Source organism: Sinocyclocheilus grahami, unplaced genomic scaffold (assembly GCF_001515645.1).
Source record: "Sinocyclocheilus grahami isolate Dianchi unplaced genomic scaffold, SAMN03320097.WGS_v1.1 scaffold131.1, whole genome shotgun sequence".
Classification (NCBI taxonomy): Eukaryota; Metazoa; Chordata; class Actinopteri; order Cypriniformes; family Cyprinidae; genus Sinocyclocheilus; species Sinocyclocheilus grahami.
In genome coordinates, this window is record NW_015505310.1 from 760,706 (window position 1) to 785,092 (window position 24,387).

General features: G+C 35.5%; 3 protein-coding genes and 1 pseudogene across 3 annotated transcripts in view; 1 reads left to right on the top strand and 3 right to left on the bottom strand.

Moving 5' to 3' along the window:
• Nucleotides 1-4,302, top strand: part of lrrc7 (leucine rich repeat containing 7) — a 40,010-nt gene extending 35,708 nt beyond the window's left edge. The window contains exons 15-16 of the mRNA XM_016279498.1: nucleotides 472-546; nucleotides 2,046-4,302. Of these exons, the coding sequence (XP_016134984.1) occupies nucleotides 472-546; nucleotides 2,046-2,153 (183 nt within the window). The 3' untranslated portion in view covers nucleotides 2,154-4,302. The remainder of the gene's footprint in view (nucleotides 1-471; nucleotides 547-2,045) is intronic.
• A 34-nt stretch (nucleotides 4,303-4,336) lies between these two features.
• Nucleotides 4,337-9,872, bottom strand: lrrc40 (leucine rich repeat containing 40). Its single transcript, XM_016279499.1, has 15 exons — nucleotides 9,635-9,872; nucleotides 9,000-9,181; nucleotides 8,585-8,658; nucleotides 8,365-8,494; nucleotides 7,901-8,024; nucleotides 7,675-7,814; nucleotides 7,421-7,593; nucleotides 6,879-6,969; nucleotides 6,729-6,774; nucleotides 6,500-6,608; nucleotides 6,318-6,425; nucleotides 6,127-6,237; nucleotides 5,361-5,438; nucleotides 5,034-5,219; nucleotides 4,337-4,824 (listed from the first exon to the last, which is right to left on the bottom strand). The coding sequence occupies exons 1-15, from the start codon at nucleotides 9,777-9,779 to the stop codon at nucleotides 4,719-4,721; spliced, it is 1,803 nt and encodes a 600-aa protein (XP_016134985.1). The 5' UTR covers nucleotides 9,780-9,872; the 3' UTR covers nucleotides 4,337-4,718.
• Nucleotides 9,873-10,879: 1,007 nt separating this feature from the next.
• On the bottom strand, nucleotides 10,880-19,257 carry LOC107590629 (melanotransferrin-like). Its single transcript, XM_016279500.1, has 16 exons — nucleotides 18,985-19,257; nucleotides 18,640-18,794; nucleotides 17,951-18,050; nucleotides 17,279-17,464; nucleotides 17,050-17,200; nucleotides 16,860-16,927; nucleotides 16,159-16,343; nucleotides 15,860-16,022; nucleotides 15,576-15,727; nucleotides 15,191-15,287; nucleotides 14,269-14,463; nucleotides 13,919-14,072; nucleotides 13,736-13,803; nucleotides 12,659-12,846; nucleotides 12,393-12,585; nucleotides 10,880-12,296 (listed from the first exon to the last, which is right to left on the bottom strand). The coding sequence occupies exons 1-16, from the start codon at nucleotides 19,031-19,033 to the stop codon at nucleotides 12,229-12,231; spliced, it is 2,172 nt and encodes a 723-aa protein (XP_016134986.1). The 5' UTR covers nucleotides 19,034-19,257; the 3' UTR covers nucleotides 10,880-12,228.
• Nucleotides 19,258-21,274: 2,017 nt separating this feature from the next.
• The window catches only part of LOC107590667 (disks large homolog 1-like), a 148,350-nt pseudogene continuing 145,237 nt past the window's right edge, over nucleotides 21,275-24,387 (bottom strand).

The window sequence follows — 24,387 nt, forward strand, 5'->3', positions numbered from 1 at the left end:
GCATAAAGACTGCTTGTGTTGTGTATTGTTGCTTTGGGGTTCTTCTAACAAGCCGAATCCCTGTGAGCCCTGAAGAAATGATGTAAAGTTTGGTGGACTCTCAACATGTGGCGCCAATAATAAGACTTGATATGTGTTGACATGGCACATACTGATGGGTCCCACATGTAATTTTAATCTTTATGCTTTATAATCTCTGCCTTGATTCCAGCACAAAAACAGTGTCACTGACAAAACTCTAAAATTAAAAATAAATTCATCTTTTTACATTTGTTTTTCAGTTTAACATTTGCATTTATTTGTAAAAGGTAATACTTTTATAGATGAAGGTAATTATTTAATAGATTGCCTTTGAATTTATTAGAAAAAAGAGAGAGAAACAAAAGAAAATCTAAATTCAGATTAAAAGGCAAAGATTCTAAACCATAGTCACCATGTGGTTCCTAACCTCATATCACTTTTGACTTATAGGGTATCTTTGTTACTAGGGTACAGCCTGATGGACCTGCCTCCAACGTTCTTCGACCAGGGGACAAAATTCTGAAGGTAACACTGTTCTCCATCACATTGTCCCACAAGTTGCGACAATGCATCTTCCGCCACACTGCCAGTGGAGGGCTTTGCATGTGCCATTAAATGTCCAGTGTGCGTGTGTGTTTGTGTCTCAAACAAGTGAGCATGGACCTCTTTTGTTATGTTTGACCTACTTTGACATACGTTATTGTTATGATTTTAAAAAACAGATTTTTATAACATTTTGTCTGGTAAGTCAGTTAAATGGCATGAAATATATTTGACATTATAAAATATAAATTGATGAATTTTATTAATCATATATTACAAAATCAATGTAAATCAGTCAAACAGACTAATCCACACCACCAACTATCTCAATTTACATTTAACTTTGCGATACAGATTGAATCTGGTCTTTTTAAAGTGTAGTGAAATATATACCTTCACCTCCCAAAAATTACTAATTAAATATTATTATTATTATTATTATAACATTAGTTAAACAATACTTGCACAGCATTTATTAATATTAATCAATGTTAATGTCAACATTTACTGATACATGTTTAAATTCAAAATTTATATTGGGTAACATTAATTAATGCACTGTGAACTAACATGAACAAACAATGAATTACATTTGACTAATTAACATAATGATTACATGAAAATATATTGCCCATTGTTAGTTCATTTTATCTAGCTAATGCATGTAACATATTGTAAAGTGTTACCCTATTTCTTATTATTATCAGTGTTGAAAACAGTTATGTTGCTTAGTATTTTTATGGAAACCGTGATCAATTTTTCTTTGATTAATAGAACGTTCAAAAGAATAGCATTTAAAACACTGTAAATGTCTTTCCTGTGACTTTTGATCAGTTTAATGCATCCTTACTGAATTAATTTTGAATTTAAAATAAATCTTACTGAATTCTAGTAAACCTTTTCAATCGTAGTATATATAAAGATATGTATAGAGTATATAAAAATGTAATAATTCGTTTTATGTAGAACATTTCCAAAAAAATAAATAAAAGCACATAAAAAGTGCCATGCAATCATCATCATCATCCAAGCCTATAAATTGCTGTTCAGATAGTATCTGTCTACATATTTTGCCAAAAGCAAAAAGCCTGGCATTGCTGCCTTACTTATACAGGGGCAATCCAGCCTCTGTGTGCCTAAACAACTTCATGGGAAGTTATTGGGTTGTCTCTGGTTTTATGTGTTGCTGTCAGTCTACACCACTAGAATGGTCTGCAGAAAGCAGCTCCTTCTCTTTCCACAGATCCAGAGTTAAAGACCAGCTTCTTTCCACCTTCTCTCCTTTTACAGCATGATCTCCCGTGTGCATCTCTCTCTTTTTTCTCTCCCTCACAGTGTATATCTCTTTATCCTCTTTGAGCTAGGCCTGCTCCCAGCCCTCCTGTGCTGCCGTGCCTGTTCCTGCCCCCCTCCATTCCTCCTTTCTTCCACACCTCTCCCAGTTCATTTTGTTTACCATGTGCTTCATTCTTGCATTGCAGGCCAACGGACATAGTTTCTTACACATGGAGCATGAAACTGCAGTGTCTCTTCTGAAGAATTTTCCGAAAACTGTGGACTTGGTAATCTTAAGGGAGAGCACAATATAAATATTTTTATAGCTTAAAGACTTCTCACCCAGATGGAACACAGGAACTTGTACATCTTCTTTTTATCTAGGAACAATTTTGCCAATTGCTGGACCAATGGCAAATCCCAGTGCCAAATGTACATTAGAGGACATATATAATAACGTTACATATGGCTCACACATTCTACACAAACATACATTGGTTGAAATCTTTCGTTGATGTTGCTGATATTCTTCTTTATCTCAGCCTGTGGCTGTAAGTGGGTGCATTTTTTCCTGCTTATTTATATGGCGTATTATTTTGTACCTATTTTTCCTAGCAGCTTTTCGGTTTAATCTTGGAGCATGAAAGCACATCTGCTTTTAAGGACATTTACCCACCATAACACTGCCTCAACTTTGTAAATGCCTTGTGTAAATATATACATTTACAACTCAAATGTGTTGAGAGCGTAGAATGTGAATGAAAGACACATTGATGATTTTCTAACACGTCGATGAGTTTTTGTAACAACTTAGAAGAGACATCCTTCTCACGAAAACAACAATTTAGGGAAATCGAAAAAGTCCCCTTTTAATCTTGATAAACCCTAACCTTCTGTATTTGCACAAATCAAATGACAGAAATGAATCCCTAAGCAATATTTATTCCATTTGTGTGGTTTTCCTGCAGCACCCTCTATTGGTATTCATGGGTTTTTCCTAGCCCCAGATCAGGGTGGGTTTTGTTAATTTGCTAAGTAATGTGAATGTACATTTCCATGTTTGTTTGTTTTTTTTTAATTCTCACGTACCTTTGTTGGCTGCCAGGAAAATTCTTACACATGTGGCAGTTTATTGGCAACACAGTTTTCTATATAAAAATGTACTTTCATATCACATACTACAGTTTAAGTGAGGAAAAAAGGCAAAAAAGCTTAATTCCAGTTGCTTTGTTGTTGTTATGCTGCTTTAAGGTTTTTAAATATTTTTTTAACGGAATAACAAAGGGAATTCCTGTCATAATAAACCGGACTAGATACAGTGTACACATGTAAGGCTTTACTGATTAGAGCATGCTTTCACTCTTAAACTTGTTTTATTAGGATGCTTATTAGGGGTCAATGTGTTTTGGACAAAGCATTTTTACATAACCATTGTTTTACATATCTTTTGGCCTTTTTTTTTTTTTTTTTAATTCGTCATTGTGACAAACATGCCATAATATCCCTCAAAAAAAACAAAATGAAACAAAAAAAACCCTGGGCATGTTTCAAATGTTGCTAAAAATGTAGCATTTAGAAGGAGTTTCGAGCCGAAATGCACTCTGAAAGACCCCGACACAACATCCACTGCATTTAGCTTCAGAGAAATATATGGATGATGCAATTAATTGTTCAAATACTATTGTGAAAGAACATTTGATAATGATTATTTTTACTAAATGTTTTCAAATAATGGTTTCTAATATATTGATATAATTAGCTATGCTCAAATTGTTAAATTTTATAAAGAACAAATCCAATGTATGGACAGAGAGTTAGATTGTGAAGGAAGGAAACACTAGAAACAAATATGTACAATTCTTTCTAAAGTAACTGTGAATTTGTGTCATAAACATATATATGTATATGAATATCCAAATGGTCATTTTTGTATGTGTTTAAAGACCTATTGAATATAAAAGGTAATATATGGTACTATTCAGTCTAATTGCAGTATTGATGTAAATAACTATGAATGGAGACATTTAAATAATTTATTCCAATAGATTGTGAATGTACTTAAAGCTTTCTGCAGTATTAAGACTTACTGAACTTGAATGCCGTTTCATTTTTGTGCAAAAAGTAATTATATCTAGAAGAAATTATTCAATTTAGTTCAAAAGAATTAGTGACAATTTATCATAGCATTTATTTGCACATGCAAGTTTACTCCTTCCAATTTTTTTCTGTATTACCGCAAATATGTAATTGATGACATATATTCTGTGTCTAGAATGCATTTTGCAGATGATATATGTACATACTTCAAATAAATTTTAGTTAAAAAAAATTTAAATAACAAACCTGTATAAAAAGGAGAAGAAAGTCCAATGCTGTTCAGCAAATATTGGAGCCATTTTCGGCTTTGGAGTACAGATTTTTTTCAGTATCTAAGAGGTGTTTTGAATAATGTATCTTTATTGTACAAATAATAAAAATGTCACTATTGTTACTACTGGTCATTCTGTGGTCCTTTATAGACGATAAAAAAGGCTTTATTTTCACAATTTATTACTAGTGCTTTCATTATATTGGAAAATATAAACATTTACACTGAAAAGCAATTATAAAATGTAAAACTTCAACACAAACAACATTTGTTGGTTCATTTGGTTGACAAAGTCTTTCATTACAACGCATGCCAAAGGTTTGTTTATAAAAGACTTTACAATGCCATTTTTAAGGGTAGAGTGACAGGTAAGATGAATTAAAACAAGTGGCAGGAGATGATTTATTATTGTGTCTTCTTGTTTTATACTGTCAGGGAGTGCAAATAAAGTGTCATGGCACAAGAATTGATCGTTTATCAATGATGGTTAAAGTTACATTAAACGTGAAGATTATGTTGGAATACGACTTCGGAGATACTCAAGGACAGCATCTGTTCCTTTACTGAGGATGGCAGCTCTTGGATTACGGAAAGGATTCCCATCGAGCATTAGAGCCCTAAAGATATAGGATGAATCATAAGATCATACTTAACTAACAAGCTCAAGACCTTTGTAATAGTATTCAGTTTTTGTCCAGATTTTCTGTAGAATAGCCTGCACGTTTGTTCTCGCTGCCTCATTTTCATTAAAAAAAAAAAGGTCAAATGTGGAGTCTACATACTAAAGTCCACAGTTTGCTAGAATCAGAAGGAAAATGACACTCACCTCAGACTGGTACAGTTGCCAAGTTCTGGTGGCACTTGCATTATATCATTGTTGGACAGATCCAGAGTAGATAGATTATTTAGGGTCTTCATTTGGACTGGATCAATGCCTCCAACTTGATTGTTACTGATTAAAATGGTCTCAAGGGATGAGATGCGGTACAGCACTTCTGGGAATGACTTGAACCTAAAGAGAAATGTAAATAACTATTCAGACCACAAAAAACACCAAAAACAGTGATATTATTTTTATTTTGTCAAACTGATTTGATATACAGTATTTGTTCATTTTACATGGTGGGGTGAGGGTGAAAATGGTAGAACCTACCTATTAAAAGACAAAATAACACTCCGCAGCTTGGTTAAGCCTTCCAACTGCATTGGCAGTGAGATCAATAGATTGTTTCTAATAAAAAAAATTAAAAAGGGCATTAGTTCAGAGCACTTTATGTTGGTAAATTATGGTAATATGTCACACTTAAGTGACCTCAGAGCTCTTATTTATTTAAATCATATTCATTAAGTATTTTTTTGCTTTGAAGTGACATTTATCAGAGCACAAAATATCTGAAAAAAAAAGATTACTCGTTTAAAAACCCAGATAGTACTTTTTTTCTTTGCAAAATTTCCATCTTCTATACAATTACTATAGTTTTTTACCCTCTGTGCCATCTTAAAAATAGCACCCTAGCACTCCGCAGCTTGGTTAAGCCTTCCAACTGCATTGGCAGTGAGATCAATAGATTGTTTCTAATAAAAAAAATTAAAAAGGGCATTAGTTCAGAGCACTTTATGGTGGTAAATTATGGTAATATGTCACACTTAAGTGACCTCAGAGCTCTTATTTATTTAAATCATATTCATTAAGTATTTTTTTGCTTTGAAGTGACATTTATCATTATTCTTTGCAAAATTTCCATCTTCTATACAATTACTATAGTTTTTTACCCTCTGTGCCATCTTAAAAATAGCACCCTATCTAAAGGAGTAACATTTTGAGAGGATGTGGCAAAAACAACTGTGAACCACCGAATTAGCAAAATAAGATCTTTAAATTGGAGCCTTAAAAGGACATAAATTAAGTTAAGGATTACCTGAGATCTATATGTACCAGTTGTTTAAACATGGAAAAGTCCACCGGAATGCTTGTTAGCTTGTTAAAGCCAAGATTAATGTCTGCTAGGGTGTCCTTTAACTGCAAAATTCTGCAGGAAATAAGAGAATAGTAAGTGTTCAGTAACTCTTTGAAACGCTTCTAATGAGATGGAATGGCCATATGTATTACCTGGATGGAACTGCCGTCAGCTGATTTTTGCTGAAGTTTACGTTGGCCACAGGACTGTCGTCAACTGCATCAAACACCTCGTCTGGGATGGATGCCTCATGTTTCTCACTAATTAAAATGGCAGGTTTTTACTGTTAAATACACAAAATCCTGCTAAGTCACTTGGGAGGATTTTTCGTTACCTGTAGTCTAGTGTTTTGAGAGTTTTGATGGCATGCACATTGATTTTAGCTTGGCTTGGGAGGGTCATTGCTGTTTTTGGCTCTTCTTTCGAGCCCCCATCTGGTTGCTCTACATTTCAAACAAGACAAAACCCGCAATGATGTTACAAAAGAGAACATCCTTAGTCCTTTTAATAATAAATGAGGCTGAAAATCCATACTAAATCTTTACATGATTATATAGACATACCTTGTACACGACTTCTGAGATATTTCAGGAGTTCAACAGTGCCTTTCTGCATAGAATATATTGTTATATAAGACTTTCTGATCCAGATTACTAAGAACAAAATGAAGACAGGAAAAGCCCTTTTACAGCTGTGATATGTTGAATACTCACAGTCAGGACATCTCTGCGGATTCCCCTCAGTGGATTGCCCTCCAAAGTCAAAGACTTCAGCTTGGGTAATGTGCCAAGTCCACACGGCAGACTGTTTGACAAAAAAAGAAAAGAGAGGCTTATTAGGATTTCCTTTTTTCTGTAGAACACAACAGAAGATATTTTGAAGAATGCTGGTAACCAAATCACTTTAATGACCACTGACTTTCATTTTGCTGCATTGTTTCTGGTCGTTGAACGATTATGGGATTTATATGAATATTATGGAACCAGTTTGTTTAAAAAATATTCAAAATACCTTATTTTTTAGGTTCCGAATATAGAAGGTCATTTGGTTTTGGAATGAAATGAGCAGAATAAATAACAATTTTCATTTTTGGGAGAGACATCACTTTAAAACTGCCACTCTTACGGGTACAGTGTTTTCCGTTTACTGAGTTATAAAAAGGAATGATAGTCCATAATTCTGTTCCCCAGTGGAACATGCCGCAAAACACAGCACTATATTTTACAGTATACATACAATAACATATTCCCAGCACCTGCTGATGTCATTGTTAGTAAGATCCAGGCGCTCCAGGCCTTGCAGTAGGGTTATTTCTTCCGGAAGGCTCTTCACCTTGTTATCTCGGAGCTCCAAGAAACTCAGAGCACTCAAATGCTTCAAATGGTCTGCCTTCAATATCTCAATCTGGTTGTTCCCACAGTGGAGTTCCTTAATATATATAAACAGCCTCTTGTTAGCCTTCTTAAGACAATCATAACTTATTCTACCACATCAGTGGTTGTGGTTTACCTTGAGTGTTGAGCAGGGCAGTTCGGGAAGGAAGTGTAACTTGTTGTGTCTTAAGTAAAGCTGCTCGAGGGACTCCATCTGAGCCAGGACAGGAGGAATGCTCTCCAGCTGATTCCGGGAACAGTCCAGCATTCTCAGGTCTGTGAGGGTTAACAGAAGATGGATGAGTTCACAGGTTAATCGATAAACATGATTCACATTCGCACTTGCTACTGTCAAAACATACTTTTCATTTGACTGATGGCAGGAGGGAGACTCTTGAGCTTGTTGCAGGACAAATTCAGTTTGACAAGATTTGTCAGGTTCGCCAGGCTTTCTGGAATGTCCATTAGATGATTGTTGGAGAGATCCTTTAAGAGGGAAGAGTAGGAAACAACTAAATAATGGGAATACTTAAGTACACATATTCAGCATCTTGAAATCACAGCAACATCTTTCATTCCTAAGATTTAACAAATGATCCTCATACAGCCGTGGATTATTTCACACAGATGTACAGTACACTACAGATCAAAATATAAGTGACTTCTTTCAAAAACATTACAAAATCTTACTGACCCCAAATTTTTGACCGCTAGTGCGTATATGTTAAATGAAAGATATAACTACTATCTCAGGATCAAGGCTTTTATAATGCTGTTGGAAAGTTAAGAGTTTGTTGCTGGTCAAGACAAGATCTCAGACACTTACAAGGTCATCTAAATTAACCAGCTGCCCCAAATCCTGGGGAATCTGTTCAATCAGATTCTGTTGCAGATGAAGACATCGCAGGTTTGTAAGTCTCCAAAGACCCGAAGGCAATTCTGTCAGTTTATTGAGACTGCAGAGAGGACCAGGTATTATGACACAAGTTTTACACTCAAAATAGGTAGATTTATTGCTCCATACATAGTGTTGCCCCCATCGGTACCTCAATATGAGCTTCTGTAGTTGCTCTAGATCTCCAATAGAATCTGGCAGTGAGCTTAGTTGATTGTCATGGATCTGGAAAAAGGCAACACAGAAAGCAGCTACAATATAAACAAAATTTAGACCCACAAACATGGAAATTAAAATACTAAGACATTATAAAAAAAATTCCAAGTAACATTTATAATAAGTTTTTTCTAAAAATTAAATATGAATATTGTGGAAGCTGTATTTAATAAAATAAAATATAACAATGTAATAGTAATGTGTGGTTTATAGAAGTAGCTACATTTATTTAACCATTGGAAAGTAGCCACCCATGCCATTCATATTTCTTTGCTAAAGAATAGAATAAAAAGAGTTGACATGCAGGGTTTAAAACATTCTCAAACAAAATGAGTTGTGCAAAAACCTACGTCCAGGACAACCAAGGCAGAGAGGAGTTTGACGTCTTCAGAGAGGCTCTGGAGTTTGTTGGAAGACAGCAGAAGTTTGGTCAGATCTGTCTGTTCCCACCACCGATCTGCAGCTCCAAATGACAAGTTCTGCTGAGCTTCCTGAGGGGTGTCTGTGTTCAGCCTCCACACACTCTGAGGAACTGAACCCAAATACAAGAGCACACTTACTGCAGAAGCCTACAGAAATTCATAAGAGTAAACATTTCATCCCACAATATACAACTGTTGCTACAGCTGTTGTTGTTATTGTATGTGAGTCGCGATAAGATCGCATTCAAACTTTTTGGACAGAAACCTGAACAAAATCTTTGCATTTTAATGTATTTTCCCATTTCATAAGAGTAAACATTTCATCCCACAATATACAACTGTTGCTACAGCTGTTGTTGTTATTGTTATGCGAGTCGCGATAAGATCTCATTCAAACTTTTTGGACAGAAACCTGAACAACATCTTGGCATTTTAATGTATTTTCCCATGCCATTAATAATAAATGTCATATCTGCTGGAGCCACAAACTACGTTTGCTATGGTAATTTTTGTGACTTTATGTCACTGGTGTCGGTAACGTTAGTGTTTCACGTTACTGTTACCTTCAGTTAGACCGCGCCCGGATAGATTGAGCTGTCCGCTCTTTCTAGCAGCTTTCAGTAAACCATATGGGACAGGGCAGTCTTCTTTCTCCTGCCTAAATCCCGCTCTAGAGTCCACATGTGCTCCTCGTTTGAAACGAGACATGAATGCGAAATATGAGATTAAAACACCTGTAAACGCGAAAGAGCTTGTAGTGTTGTGAAGTAAGCGTCAACGATTGTAAACTGTAACTATAATAAGGGGCCTCCAATTTTTTTAAAATAAAAGTCCTGAAAAAGAAAAGTTCTCACCGTGTGACATACAAATATAAATAGTATCTAAAATATTTCTACTATAATTTAGACATTTTAAATATTACTAATATTTTCCAATATAGTAGAAATCTTTTCATGATTTGTTGACCCTTTTATAAGAAACGTCAATTACACCTTCCGCTCCCAAAAGATGTTGATATTAAATACAAAACGTTTTCCCCCTTAATGTTTCAACCGTTCAGTATTTTGAAGCTTTATGAATGTACAGTACACATAATGACCCATTAAGTCCACGTGTAGAATCCAGTATGGTTATATGATCAGCAGATGGTGCTATAAGTGAACAACAGCTGTTATGCAGCCAGACTTCATGATATTTCCACTCATCTATAATAAAGTTAAATAATAAAGTAGATAAAGCTTTTTAAACCCTTTTGTGTAATATATTAAAGTAAAAATTGTATATTGAAGAGAAATGTCATTTAAATAATAATAATGACATAAGAAAATATTATTATTAATATTATTACATAAATCTATTTGATATATATTTGAATAGCTCAAGCTTTATGCATACTGCACTTGAATATAATGTTAAATTACATATAAAAATAATACTTAATTATTCATATTTATTTTTTAATAATACTTAAACATTATTATTATAACACAGGCTGAACACACCTGATTATGCATTATATATTATAATATACCTGATTATATTATTATAATTTATAACACGCCTGAACTCTAGAAAGTGTCTTCTTCAGGGTCATATTGCAATATGAACTTTTCAAAAACATAACTGGAGAATAACAGATCTGGACTAAAATAAAATCTTGGACATCTCGACATAATTTTCAAATAACATAAGACTGATGAAAATGCAATCCTCTTCAGTCAATAATAAGTAATAAACATGTTTTATAATTTGCCTGCCAATCATTATGCTGCAGTGATGAACAACAACACAAATCTTAAGATGCTTGTTTATTTAAAATAAGGGGCAATATACTGTAATACCTGAGCAGACGCACTGGCCTGGCAACTAAATATTAGTCATATCTCAATCATTTCATTAAGAAATTGCAAGACAAAGCAGACATTAATGTAGGACATTCATGTGTCAGCACATATACACTGATATGGTATCTGAACAAATAAAAATAAATCTCTCAAAGAAACACACCATAAATCAAGAAAGCAATTTAGTGATACTGTGTTAAACAATGTGTAAATCACCAGCTGGAGCACAATTATGGGTTTTATGCAAAAGATTCTTATTAAGCCCCATTCAGAATTTAATTTTGGGGAAAAAACAAAAAAACCCTTTTTAAATGTTTTAATGAACAGTATTTCTGCTTATTTATCTCATAGTGTAGTTTCACCTCATTCACATGATCTGTATGTATCATTTTTGGAATTTAAGTTTCACAGAGAAAGGCAACCAAATTGTTGCCTTGCTAATAGAGTTTGAGAACATTGTTTAGTAAAAGAAATTTAGCACTTGCATTGCAACAATACTAACTAAATGCATGTAATGGACAATGTGGCAACAAAACAGACTGAATAAGCATTGAAATTAAATACTCCTCCTCCCCCTGATATGAAAGCATAGCTGAGTTTATAACAGCTCAAAAGCTTGTTTCATCTCAATGACTACTTATTAGATTGGTCAAAAATATTTTGGATTTTAATTGCATTATCACAGTATGTTGTTGATTTAAGCAAGCACGAATCAGTTTGAATGCGAGAGGAAAATAACATTTCAGTAGTACAACTCCAGTGCATGCTGCATTCAACTGCATGATACTAGTTGCAAAAATCAGCAAAGAGGAAAATGCTAGACACAGCATATTCCCTGATATGGCATGTGCCTTCAAGTAGTTCATAACATAAAATGTCGGTTTTAAAAGCTGCAATAAACATTGTGCAATAAATATGTAACAGGCAAAGCATATGCACTGATATGGCTATTGCCCTCAGCAATTTCAGAGTAGAAATAATACAAATGGTCATAATAACAAACCAGCTTTGGTTTAAACTTGGTTTATAAAAAAAAAAGAATTTAACCAACTCTTTGCAGTTCTGAATTTAAGACGGTCCCCAAAATGTCCCTAGACCCACTTAGAAAGCTTATCAACCGTACTATAGGCACGTACTATGTACCATTACAATCACAGATAAAAGGCATTGCTATTGCTTAAGCATATTGTATAGATTTAGCGATTTGATTTGAACTTGAATCACCTAAATACTAGAAATTTCAGCATGAGTATGAAGATCAGAGTCGAGGAGGGATGAAGTCACCGGGAACACTTCTGTGGCTGGCAGACCCGCTACAAAGCCAACAGAGACACCAGGGAGCTCACAATGGACATCAGCAATAGTGAGGATGAGGAAAACACTGTAAGAGAAACACAAAGTGAAAAGACTTATTAAAAGTATCCAGGGATATATATATATAGAGAGAGAGAGAGAGGCCTGTTGATGAGAGCCGTACCTCTTGATGAAGCTGAACACTCCAAGGCTATTACGGCATCCAGGTAGCTCTGGCCAAGCCATTCCTCATACGTCTTCCTCTCTCCTACACCAATTAAAGTGATAGTTGAATCCTTGAAAATCAAGTCGGATCCCTCATAGGGTTTGGAGTCAAACATCTTGAAGCCTGAGGCAGCATTAACTCCAAAGAAATTCTGAAAGGTGCAAACCAAAAAGTCATACAAACAAGGACAACTCCATTTTCAAAAGACATTTGGATTTACATACCTGGGCTTTGTCCAGGAGGCCAAAGATGATGTGGTGGTTGGTATCAGGTCTTATCATAACGGCGTGGGAAGGGACACGGGCCAAGTTGCACTTAGTGTACTGAGTGACTTCAGTACGAGACTCCTGAGAGCAAAGCAGCTGAAATTCACGGGAATCCAGGTGTACCGCCCAAGAATCTGTATTGTTTCCTGGAATTAACAGTTCTGACATGAGAGAACTACTAGAGACTTTTACACATGATGTAATGGTCTGCTTGCTGCATGTAAAATGCATTAATTTACTGTCAGTTTGTAGTCCTCAACCCAGAAAAGAATGAGCATTTCTGAGCCATGGGTTTTCTCTGGAATTGTTTCCTTTGTTTTTTTTAGTAGTAGTTTTCATCACATACAGTACCTAATTTTACTCATAAATCAAAAACTGCTATTCTAATAATTAGAAATATAAATTATAGACCACTTCCAGCCATTCACATTTTTGAAAATCACCTTTTAATTATTACATTTAGTCTATTTAGCAATTACTATTATTACTATATCATTATTATTACAAATATTTCCATTTTTTTAATTTGTCGTCTTGAAATTATAAGGTTCTATCTGACAATTTTTTCAAAACTGAGCTATTCACATCTTATTCCGTGACAACTTATTTACATTATGTGATGTTTCTTGTGTAAGCCGTGTACATTTTGGGCCTTTTTTAAGAAAACAAAAAGGGTTCTATCTACAGAAGTCTACGGAATGCAAAAACTTTGAAGCTCAATATCTCAAAACTGCTCAGAATGCAGATAGAACCTGTTAATTCCAAGGCGGCATCTTATTTTATAGTTTGTTTTTCTTTTTTATTTACTTTTTGTTGTGTTTTCTTTTTTTTTATTATAAAATATTCTTTATATTCTGACCTGTGAAGTATACAAATTTTGTGCTATAAAAAGGGGCTATAAAAATAAGATGTATTAAAATGTACAATCCTGAGGGAATCCATGGCAAATTCTCTGGTTTAGACTACAAATTAACATCATGACTGAACAGCTCTATGAAGATGTTTAAAGGCCTAAATCAACAGAGATCTTTTTACCATCTGTGTTCTGGAATACAGTGGAATGTTTGACAAAGGCCACATCACCATGACCTTCAACAAGACACCTGAGAATATAAACAGAGGCCATGATAAATATTTAGCTGTTATGCAAATACTCAATTGGTAAAATGCAAATTAGCACCAAATCTTTCAGATCTTTTCTGCAGTATAGTGGATTACCTGAAGGCTCCATCGTAACCGTCGTATAGGTCCTTGCCTTTTTCACACTTGTTCTGACCACTGGAGTCTCCAATGCACTGCTCACACAGGTTACTGGGAAAACCTTTCTGATTGGCTCCAGGTACACAGGCTGATTCAAAGAACTGCCCAGCAGCTAAAAGCAGAATCACACCCTCATTACACTGATTTTGCCATTTATATAGCAGAACAATATGCCTTTTGTTACAGTAGCTTTGTAATAACTGATATAAAATTACAAGTGACATTCTGAGTAAAAAGCTGAAAGCTTTTCACTGTTGTTTTAGATTTTAGGAACCCATGGTATGTGTGCACTACAGTACATGTTCTACCTTGGGCCACTTGGCATGTCTGCGGTCTGATGATGCCTTTTTCTATTAGCAGACCCATGGGAATGTTCCAGCCTGCAGTCCTTCCATAACCTGTGTGACAGGAGCGCTTGCTCTTGAGGTCACTGAATCTCTGGATGTTTCTGTTGCTCTTCATCAGCACAGCCACAGCATAATAAATGCTTCCGTCAGTGTCTCCTAAGACAGAGAATCACAGTGGCTTGTGAAAATGAATCATCATTTATGAATAAAACAGCTGATGTTTCATCAGGCACTGTTGAAAATCTTTCCCAAACAAAGAACAGTCACCTAGTGAGCACATTTAACTGTTCACCTTATACTAAATTCAAGTAATTTCATACATTTATAATGAATTATTAATTGAATAATCTAATGAATTAATGTGTATTAACTATACACATCTATTAATATAATGAATCGCATAATCATATTCTCACTGCCTTTTAAAATTCTACAAATTTGTTTTTGCTATTGTCTTCATATATATATATGAAGAGTTCAGATGCAAAAGCCTCTAAGTCCCATCTGAAAATTTCTTCTAAAATTAGCATTTTTATCAGGCTCCTATGCTTAGGTTCAGAAATGTCACTTTAATGGCAATGTATAGGTCCTTTTCTATGCCATTAAAGTGAAATAAATGAACATAAACATAGGAGCCTGATAAAAATGCTAATTTTAGAAGAAATTTTCAGATGGGACTTAGAGGCTTTTGCATCTGAACTCTTCATATATATATATATATATAGTTTCGTTTTTAGTTACTTTTTGCTATGCTGTCTTTTTTCCTAAAATGTTTTTTTTTCTTCATATTTTAAATGTTTACTTCATATCTTATTGAAGCCATTTCAAATTAAAAAGCATATGGTCCAAAAGTCAAAGTACATTGAAAGTGTATGGCTCTAACCTGTGTAGCTCTCCCCGACAGCAGGTATCAAACCAAAACTCTTCCCCGCTGTGTAGATGTAACCTCCGTCAAGAGTGATGGCATCAGCTTCCTTGTTCTGGAGGAAAAGAGTCTCATTTAAATACAGCCCAGTGACCGCCCACTTTTTCAGCAGCCTTGAGTTTATACAAATCTGTTTCTCCATGGTGAAAATGTATGGAATTTTTAGTCTCTGAACTTGACTGTTGTGATGTATTGCAGATTTCAGTGAGGGAAACAATGAGTATAAGGGCTTGATATATATGACGATATAGTTATCATTATATCTGTCTTTATAGCTATCGTTTTGGTGTCAGCGGGTATGAATAAGAGAGTTTGGTATTTAAATATCTCTTAATTGGCATACTTGTATTTTCTTCATACAATCCTCCACAGATGCGCCATAGACACACTGAATATCAGGAATCACATTTTTGCTTTTGAAAGCCACAGCCATGTCTGCACATTTTTGCTGCTCTCCATGAGACAGGACACACCAGCGCAGGTGAGAGGGAACGTCTACACACACACCCATCACAGAGAAACACAGATTTTGAGTACAATATAAAAAAGTAAATAGCATGCATAGTAAATTTGCTGCATTTCAAATTTTAATTTTTCATTGTTTGATGAAGATGCAAAGATTCACACCTGACTCTGTGCAGTCCATAGCTCTCAGTATGTAATAGTATCGGCCCATCCATTCGATATAGTTTTCATTTCCTGCTTGGATAAATGTGGTTGAAGCGTCGCTGAACAACAAGTTTGTCCCCTCAAAGCCAGCTGAGGAGAACATGGGGAACCCAGATTTTTGCTAAAGAGAAACATACACACACACACACACACACACACACACTTAAATGAAACGGTCACATTGAAATCCAAATGTACAATTAGTTTTTACTCTGTTTCAAAATCCTAATAAATTACAATTTCAAAAAGGATCATACCAGTCCCTCACGTAACATGTTGTAAACCACTGAACTGCTGACGTCAGTGCGGACAACAATCCCCCTCGATGGGACTCGAGCCAGATGGCATTTCTCATAATCACTGACAGGACTGCGGGTGCCGTCCCGACACAGGAGCTGATAGTCCTCAGAGTGCAAGCCTTCAGCCCACAAATCACCCTGACCTGAGACACAAAGTTAAAAGATTTAGTATTAACATCATATACAGATGATAATCTATCACTTATCCAACTTTACTGTCCACACTTCCTGTATAATCACTGTGTATACTTAGCATATAAGAACTACAATGCATGTGTGCTTACTTTCACTTTATTTTCTTATAATCACTAACATACTCTTTGCTATGCATAGAAGCTCTAACCATAACATTAACTATATTATATCATTAACAGACACGGAGGAATTATTTTTGATTTGTAAATGTATCTGATAATTTGCTGCCATGGAAATATACTGTACATATTTATGTTTATATACGTGTATGATTTCATGTTGTATCATTCATTAATTAAGACAGAATGATTATACTTTCTATAAGTTATATTATTATATTAATTAATTATATTATTATTATATATTTAATATATTTAAATATAACATATTTTTAAGTAATCCTGCATCCCCCTTGGAAGTTTGCTGAAGTTCCCTGGTTGAGAACCACTGGAGTACACATTTACCATCTGTATTCTCGCTTACAGTTGTGTGCTTCACAAAGGCGACATCACCTGCATTCTCAACCAAGCACCTGTGAAGCCCAAAACAACAGTTAAGTGACACACTGAGAATATTTCTCATTATCAAAGCTGTAACTGCACCAGCTATGATTCATTACGGTATGATTTTAATTTTTTTAAATAAATATGGTACCTGAATGCTCCTTTATATGCATAGTACTGCTCAGAAGTGCTTTCATCACACTTATATTTTCCTGTTCCATCTCCCACACACAGCTGACACAGGGACGCAGGGTCATCTTTAGCCCCAGGGATACAGCTGGCGTTAAAGAAGTCAGCGACCCCTAAAACATGAAGATAAGCTACAAGATACTTTTTCATCTGACAATTTAAGATGTGCTGCACCATAAACAATGGACTACCTTGAGGGATGTTGCAGCCCATGGCTGACATCATTCCACTGTCAATCAAATACCCCAGAGGGACGTTCCAGCCAGCTGTGCGGTGCTTGCCAGTGTGACAAGACTTCTTCCCCTTCAGACTGTTGATGTTGATAGCTGAATTTGTCCTTTTCACCACAGCAACACCGTAGTATGTTATTCCTTTCCCTGTGGCCATTAGATGAAGAACAAATTTTAAGACTTTGTTAACTAACTAGTTGCTCTAAAAGTAGAATTTTGCCAGATAAAACAATGGATAGTCCATAACATACATACTTATAATGGACATTCACTCAATTTTTTTTATTATAATAAAGCATGTAATCAATACAGATACAGAAATTGTAAATCGGTTAATATTCAACCTACACTCTAAAAAATGCTGGGTTAAATAGGGACAAACCCAGCAATTGAGCTGTTTTGAACCAGCGGTTGGGTTACTACCCAGAAGGTTGGGTTAAACATTTAACCCAACCGCTGGGTCAAAACAACTATTTTACCCAGCCCTGGGTTGTATTTAACCCAGCATTTTTTTAGAGTGTAATGTTGCTGTTGACATTTATGTCTTTAATCACTGCCTTTACATTTCAAAGGCAGATTTCAGTGTTACAACTCGCATAATCCGGTGTCTACAGCACCAAAAGAAGAACATACCATCTACTCCAGATTCTCCAGCTGCAATTTTGAAGCTGGCTTGCTTGCCAATGTCATATATTTCTTTAGCACTGGCTGAGAAGGCATCAACTTCATTTTTCTGTCAAAAGCAATATTGATCACAATTGCAACTTGATTAATGAAAATTTTCTGGGAGGAAAATGATTTTAGTGTACTTCTGTAAATAAAATGAACAGACAAAGGACTACAAATGCACACTATCTGAGCAGGGACACATTATCATTTGTCATATGTTTGTGATCAATTCTGTGTGTGGAAGAAAAGCTTTTTAAATCTGAACCTTGGATTTTTTCTGTGATGCTACAACCCTCATAAACTAATGTATTAATACTTTAAAAAAAAAAATAATAATTTCAATGTGAAAATTATAAACATGTTTTTTCAGGTAGTTTGACATTTTCTGTTCTATAAAATTGATACAATTTAGAATTTTAATGTTTAAGCAAAAATATAAAGAAAATTGTCTCGTAAAATTTCATTTTGCACATGCACATTTCCATCACATTAAAAAAAAACATTGAGAACATTAATAATGACCAGACAAATCTGACTGAATGTTGTATTAATATTACTGGAAGAACGTTTGTTCATAACTTTGCCAGAACGACAGTCAAAGTTCTGAGAACGTTTTCTACTAGCTGGTTGGGTGACTGGACAGACAGACTTACCGTGAGTTTTTCAGCGCATTCGGCTTTAGATGAGACGAGGACGCACTGTAGCGCTGGTCGAATTGCAGCGCTGGTGAAGGCCTGAGCCATTGCTTCACATTTGGACTCCTCCGCAGGAGAAATAGTGCACCATCTTATCGTACTCTGCCCTGACACTGGACGAAGTTATTTATAATATTATCACCATTATTTTTAGCCTTCCACACCTTTATCTCCAAAAGAGTCTCAGATTCATACTGTTGCTTACATATTTAAAAACATACATTTCCTACAGTATAGGCTAGCTACAACACATAAAGACAGAGATACAAAAACTCTTTTCACCTCATATGAAATGTTTCTTACCATAATGCGTGACCGCAAGCAGAAAGCCTAGAATAGCCCAGGTGTCCATCTCTGACTCAGAGCGCGCAGATGTTAGTGCGTCACTGTAGCTTTATATCTGAGAGACTGTTGCAAAGTCCAAAACACGACTCAGCACTTCGACATAACTAAACGGGAAACGGTACCTTAATCATAAAAGATACGTGCAGTCAAATTCAGGATTTATAGACTATAATGTGACCAGACATGAGGACGACACGTCCAACAGACGGGCGGAGGTCCAAGGTGCACACAGAGTGGTCTTTCATTCTTTGAAACTCCACCTTTTTCCATAAGGGAACTAAAAAGGCTCTGAATCAAGGGCAGTGTCACTTAAACCCAGGAAAAATAACTTTTAACCTTGAAAAAGAAGCAAATGACAATCAAACGTAGTTTAGATATTTTGTTCAAAACGGAGACAAAATGTGTTGGGACACATTCTGGCTGTCAGTTTCAGTTTCTTCCCCCCTAAAGTGTCCAAACAATACGTTTTCGAGCCATGCAGGATAGGCTTTAAGAATAGATCTATCTATGAAACCTTTTTGACTAAGTATTGAAATTATTCAGAGACTCAAAACACTTTTTGATTTTGTCTGACTTAAAACTTCATTGTATTCGTTTTAATAATAATTGCACTGTCATCATAAAGTGCTACATCTATTCAGCTGCTACCTAGAGGTGTAATGCCAACAGGGAATTGTGACTGTGATTTTTCTTGTTTTACAACAGGATGGAAACATGTTTAACGACGACAAATACAGTACAATAATACAATAATGCAGCACATTTTATGGTGGCAGTGTTTTCTCCAGCTCTTTTGGTGTGTTGCTTAAAGTGATAGTTCAGCCAAAAACACAAAAGATGGCACTGAAGAATTTTGAAGAACGGTAACCAAACCGTTTTGGTTAGCAATTACTTGCTGTAACATCATCCTTTTATGTTCCACAGAATAAGTAAAGTATACAGATTGATGACAATTTTCAATTTTGGGTGAACTATATCTTTAAAAAGAAGAACCTAGGATATAACTGTTCAATAGATGAAGCATTTGTAACATTTATTTATTATTTACATGAATCGAAGACCGTTTTGCTCTCTAATACTTTTGTCAAACTTTAAAGAAATGTTTTAGCCTACCTTTTCATACACAAAAAGATACACAAAAACATTGTATATGAGAAAAAAGTTTTTATTAGCTGTTCTCCTTTGACAAATGGAATGAATCAAGTTGGCAGATTATGTACATAATCTAGTCAAAAATGTGTTAGAAAGCCAAGATGACAAGTTAGAGAAGCAATCTTTTAGAAAACAATCATCTCCGAGTAACTTAAGAACGAAAGGGGGACGTTGTCAGCGCGCCCCCTGATGGAGATAGTTAAAGTTGTGTTAGAGAGTGGCAAAGCAAATCTCTCTTCAGCTATGGGCAGTCGACAAGTTCACACACATGGAGGCAAGAATCTCCTAGCCTCTAACGTTTACAGTTCATGCTAACTCTGACATTTTCACAATCCCCGGTGAAAACAGAAAGAGAAGCCCTCTCCTTCGCTTCTCGCTCATGTTTAATGTGTCAAAGACTATTGCTTTTAGAAATCATGCACGTCACATGAAAAAGTAAATATGGCATAACTACATAGGAGAGAGCAGAAGACTACAAACTGCCAACTTGAGTTTTATTTCATATTGTTTGAGCAGATGCAAATGGAACACCACAATTCAGCCCATGTGTCCCGTGTGTCAGTGTTTTTGCATAAAACAAACCATTAACAACAAAAGTGATGGTGGTAAAAGTAAAGGAAAATATATATTTATATATCTATTTATATTTATTTTTATATACATACACGCATATTCATACGAGTGTATGTTTGACATTATAAAGAAAATAATTCCCATAGGTGTGGAGTTTAATTAAAGCTCAATATAGACTTTATTATAACAAAATAGGCAGTATACTGAGGGTTGAATATACATTACAATTTATTCTCTCTTATTTGCATTGTGGTTTCTTTAAGTTAGAATATGTCATCACCTGGATTTGAAAGATAATTGTAAGCTGTTCCTTTTCACCTCTACTAAAAGCTACTCCCATTTGCACCTTGAATTATACACAGATTGTTAAGACAAATAGACTTTTAATATAAAAAGAAGAACTTTTGTGCCAAATGTTTTTGTCCTCTTTGTGCACTTGTGACAAAACAGATCAGCTGCTTAACATTAGTGGGCTGCTTGATTTTACAAGATAAATGAGAGAAAACAGAAGTAATATGGTGGCTGCAGTTCACGTAGCTCAAAAACGTAAGAACATATGTTAACTGAAAAAAGAATAATGCAAAACATGCTCTTAATGCAAAAACGTGCAAAGTGTGGCTTTATGTCTTTTCAGAGACCGACACGAAAGCGTTAACGTCTGATCATATATGGGAAAAAGAACAAACCAAAATGTATATAATGCATTAACTCATTGGTTTTCCTTCGAGAAAGTCACCTCCCTTAAACATTAAGGAATCTGTACCGTATAATCTGTCCAGTAAGTCGCTGGTCAGGCATGTCTCCTCCCACCGGAGGATGAAATGCGGAGATTGGGATGTGAGTTCTAGACAGCAGTTTCAAAGAGAGGCATGAGAGAGAGAGAGGTGGCCGTGAGACCACCATGACCCCAAGCCCATCCCAAGAAAATGTATTTCCTATGCTCAGGGGTCAAAAAGCCAATGCAAGCAGCAGGCCAGGTTAGTACAAAAAAACCCCCAAAAGAAAATAATAATAAAAAAAATACTAAAATAAGGTTTATTTGTCTCCAGCCATCTCACAATTTGTCTTTGACAGGTACCCAGATGAACGGCCCAGACTGCTCCTCGATGATCTGCTTAACCTGGTTGTAGATCTCTTCTAATGTGTCCCCTTGTACAATGGCTGAAGGAAAGATTAGATGAACATCATTAAGTATCATACATCTCCTTGTTCAATGGAAAAAATATTTCTCAAAAAGTTCTCAGGAAACGTGGGACTGGATACAGGCGGCCCACAATGATGGTAGCAAATGCTGTCACTCTTTAGTAATATTTGGTAATATTTAATAAAATAAATACAAATAGTTGCTAACGGCACCTTGGAATACTTCAAACTATCATATAATAAACATAAAAAATTGGTACACATAAGCAACAATTTGGAGAATTTTCACGTTCATTGCCCACTGTCATTAATGTAATGATGTATGAAGCACAGCTACAGAAATCACTTCCAAACCAAGCAGCACTTTTTATTGGTCAACGTGTATTGCGAAATCAATGTGAATTAAGCTGGTGTTGCTACATTTCATGTTTATATTGTTGCAGCAGTATAAAACTCAAAGATCTTTCGTGTAAGCACTAATACAAAGAAACCAAATGTCATTTGCAGTGAGTTTGTTTTCAAAATGATTGCTTCCTCTTTTAATGTGCTGGTTTGGAAAATGTAACATTCATTCATTTTGAATACTGAACTTAACTGAAAGTAAACATAATATAGTAAGACACAAACTCCAGGAAAATCTTCTGGAAATACTCCAGGCAATCTTTCCTCTGGCTTAGAGGAAAAAAGGTTATTTGCTGCGAGGAGATACAAAACCACACAGTAAAGATGCACATCCTCCACCTTTTTGTGATGTTTCATTAAAGACCACAACCTTATTTATGATTTGAATGGCAGTGGTTTTGTGCAAATTATGATTGCGTTTTAATCAAATTCTAATCAGTAAGCTTGGCTTTTGTCAATATTGGCAGGGGGATAAATATAAAAAAATGTCAAGTCTTAAAGGAATAGTTGAACTAAAAATGAAAATTATGCCATCAGTACTTCTATGAATATTAAAAAATTTTTTATTTTAAAATGTTTTTATTTATTTTTTGTCTTTGCAATTACATATTCAGCTGGGGCCCAATAACTGTCACCGTCCCACCTGTGGGACGCTTGGCGCTCTTTTTTTGTTGTTGTCCTTTTTCTCTATCAAATCTTTTAGTAATCATCATATATCATTTGAAAGCTTAGAAGCTCAAGATTCATCCTGTGAAAACCATTTTGAAATCGGACATTGCATTACCATGGAAATGGTACTTTAAAATCTTTTGGCGGTCTCCTCCCCCTTAGTGGCCAGTGTCAAGTGTCATATTACAAAATTCATTACGGTCTTTTAGAAACAAACCTTTTTATAATCTTGACAAAAAACATATCATTGGAAAGAGTCTCAGAATTCCATATTTGTTCTCACCGGTGAAGTGCTCTAGGAATTCCTGCTCCAGTTTCATGGCTCTGTCATAGGTCTTCCTGCCTTGCTCCTCCATCAATCTTTTATTCATCTCTCTGCGAAGGACACAGAGGACATATTACTAGTGCCAATCAGTCAAAAATAATCAAGCTGTAGCATTTATTGTGTGTTTGACAGTAAAAATAACATACAAAATATTATCTACTGATTTGGGTTTCACAAACACCGCAATGGGGTAGAGCTGTGCCAACTGGAGTCGTTTGATGGCATTGCCCGAGACATCCAGGATGCAGTGCTTGCCCTTAAAAAACAATAAAAAACAGATCGTCATATGAGAAATGAGAAAAATTGCAAATCTGCACAATGCAAATCTGAAGGTCAGCATGGTACTCTATAAAAACATTTTTTTTTAAAAAGCCTTTTTAATTACTGCCATAATTTTCTTTATTACTTCCTAACAAGTTGAACTCGTTCACCTTTTCTGCAACCTCTCGCACTGACTGCACGCTTGTCCCGTAGAGGTGGTTGTTATATTGGCCGGCCTCGATGAACTTGTGATCTTGAATGTCTTTTTCCATTTGTTCCCGTGAAATAACAAAATGGTAGTCTCTGCCATCAACCTCGTAGTCTCGCTTTGGTCTAGTCGTGTCTGGTCAAAGAACAGAAATGACCATAAAAACAATGCAGACGGTACGAAATTCTGCAGAAGAAATGATAAAACCATGGTTATGTACTCACGGGGAACACATGATCCAAACTTGTCCGGGAACTCCGAGATTAGATCATCATTGATCCGGTCTTTCATGGGTCCAAGGATAATCACCGGACGAGCATAACTCACTGAAAACCATAATAACAACCTTACAATGGGTCCTTACAATCAATCAGTCAAGCAGCATTACACACCAACACAGTTAAAAGAAGATATATGAACCAATGTACCATAATATAAGAAAGCCATAATGAAATACACTCACCTTCCTGTTGCGTGACTGTCTCATACGAGAGGACATACTCTTCCTGTCCACCTAATAGAGACGGAAACACTGATATCAGTTCACAAATTATTATGTACTGTGTAAATCTGATGTTGAGTGTTCAAATGCATTTCTTTTGCATTCATTGCTATTCATTTACATTTC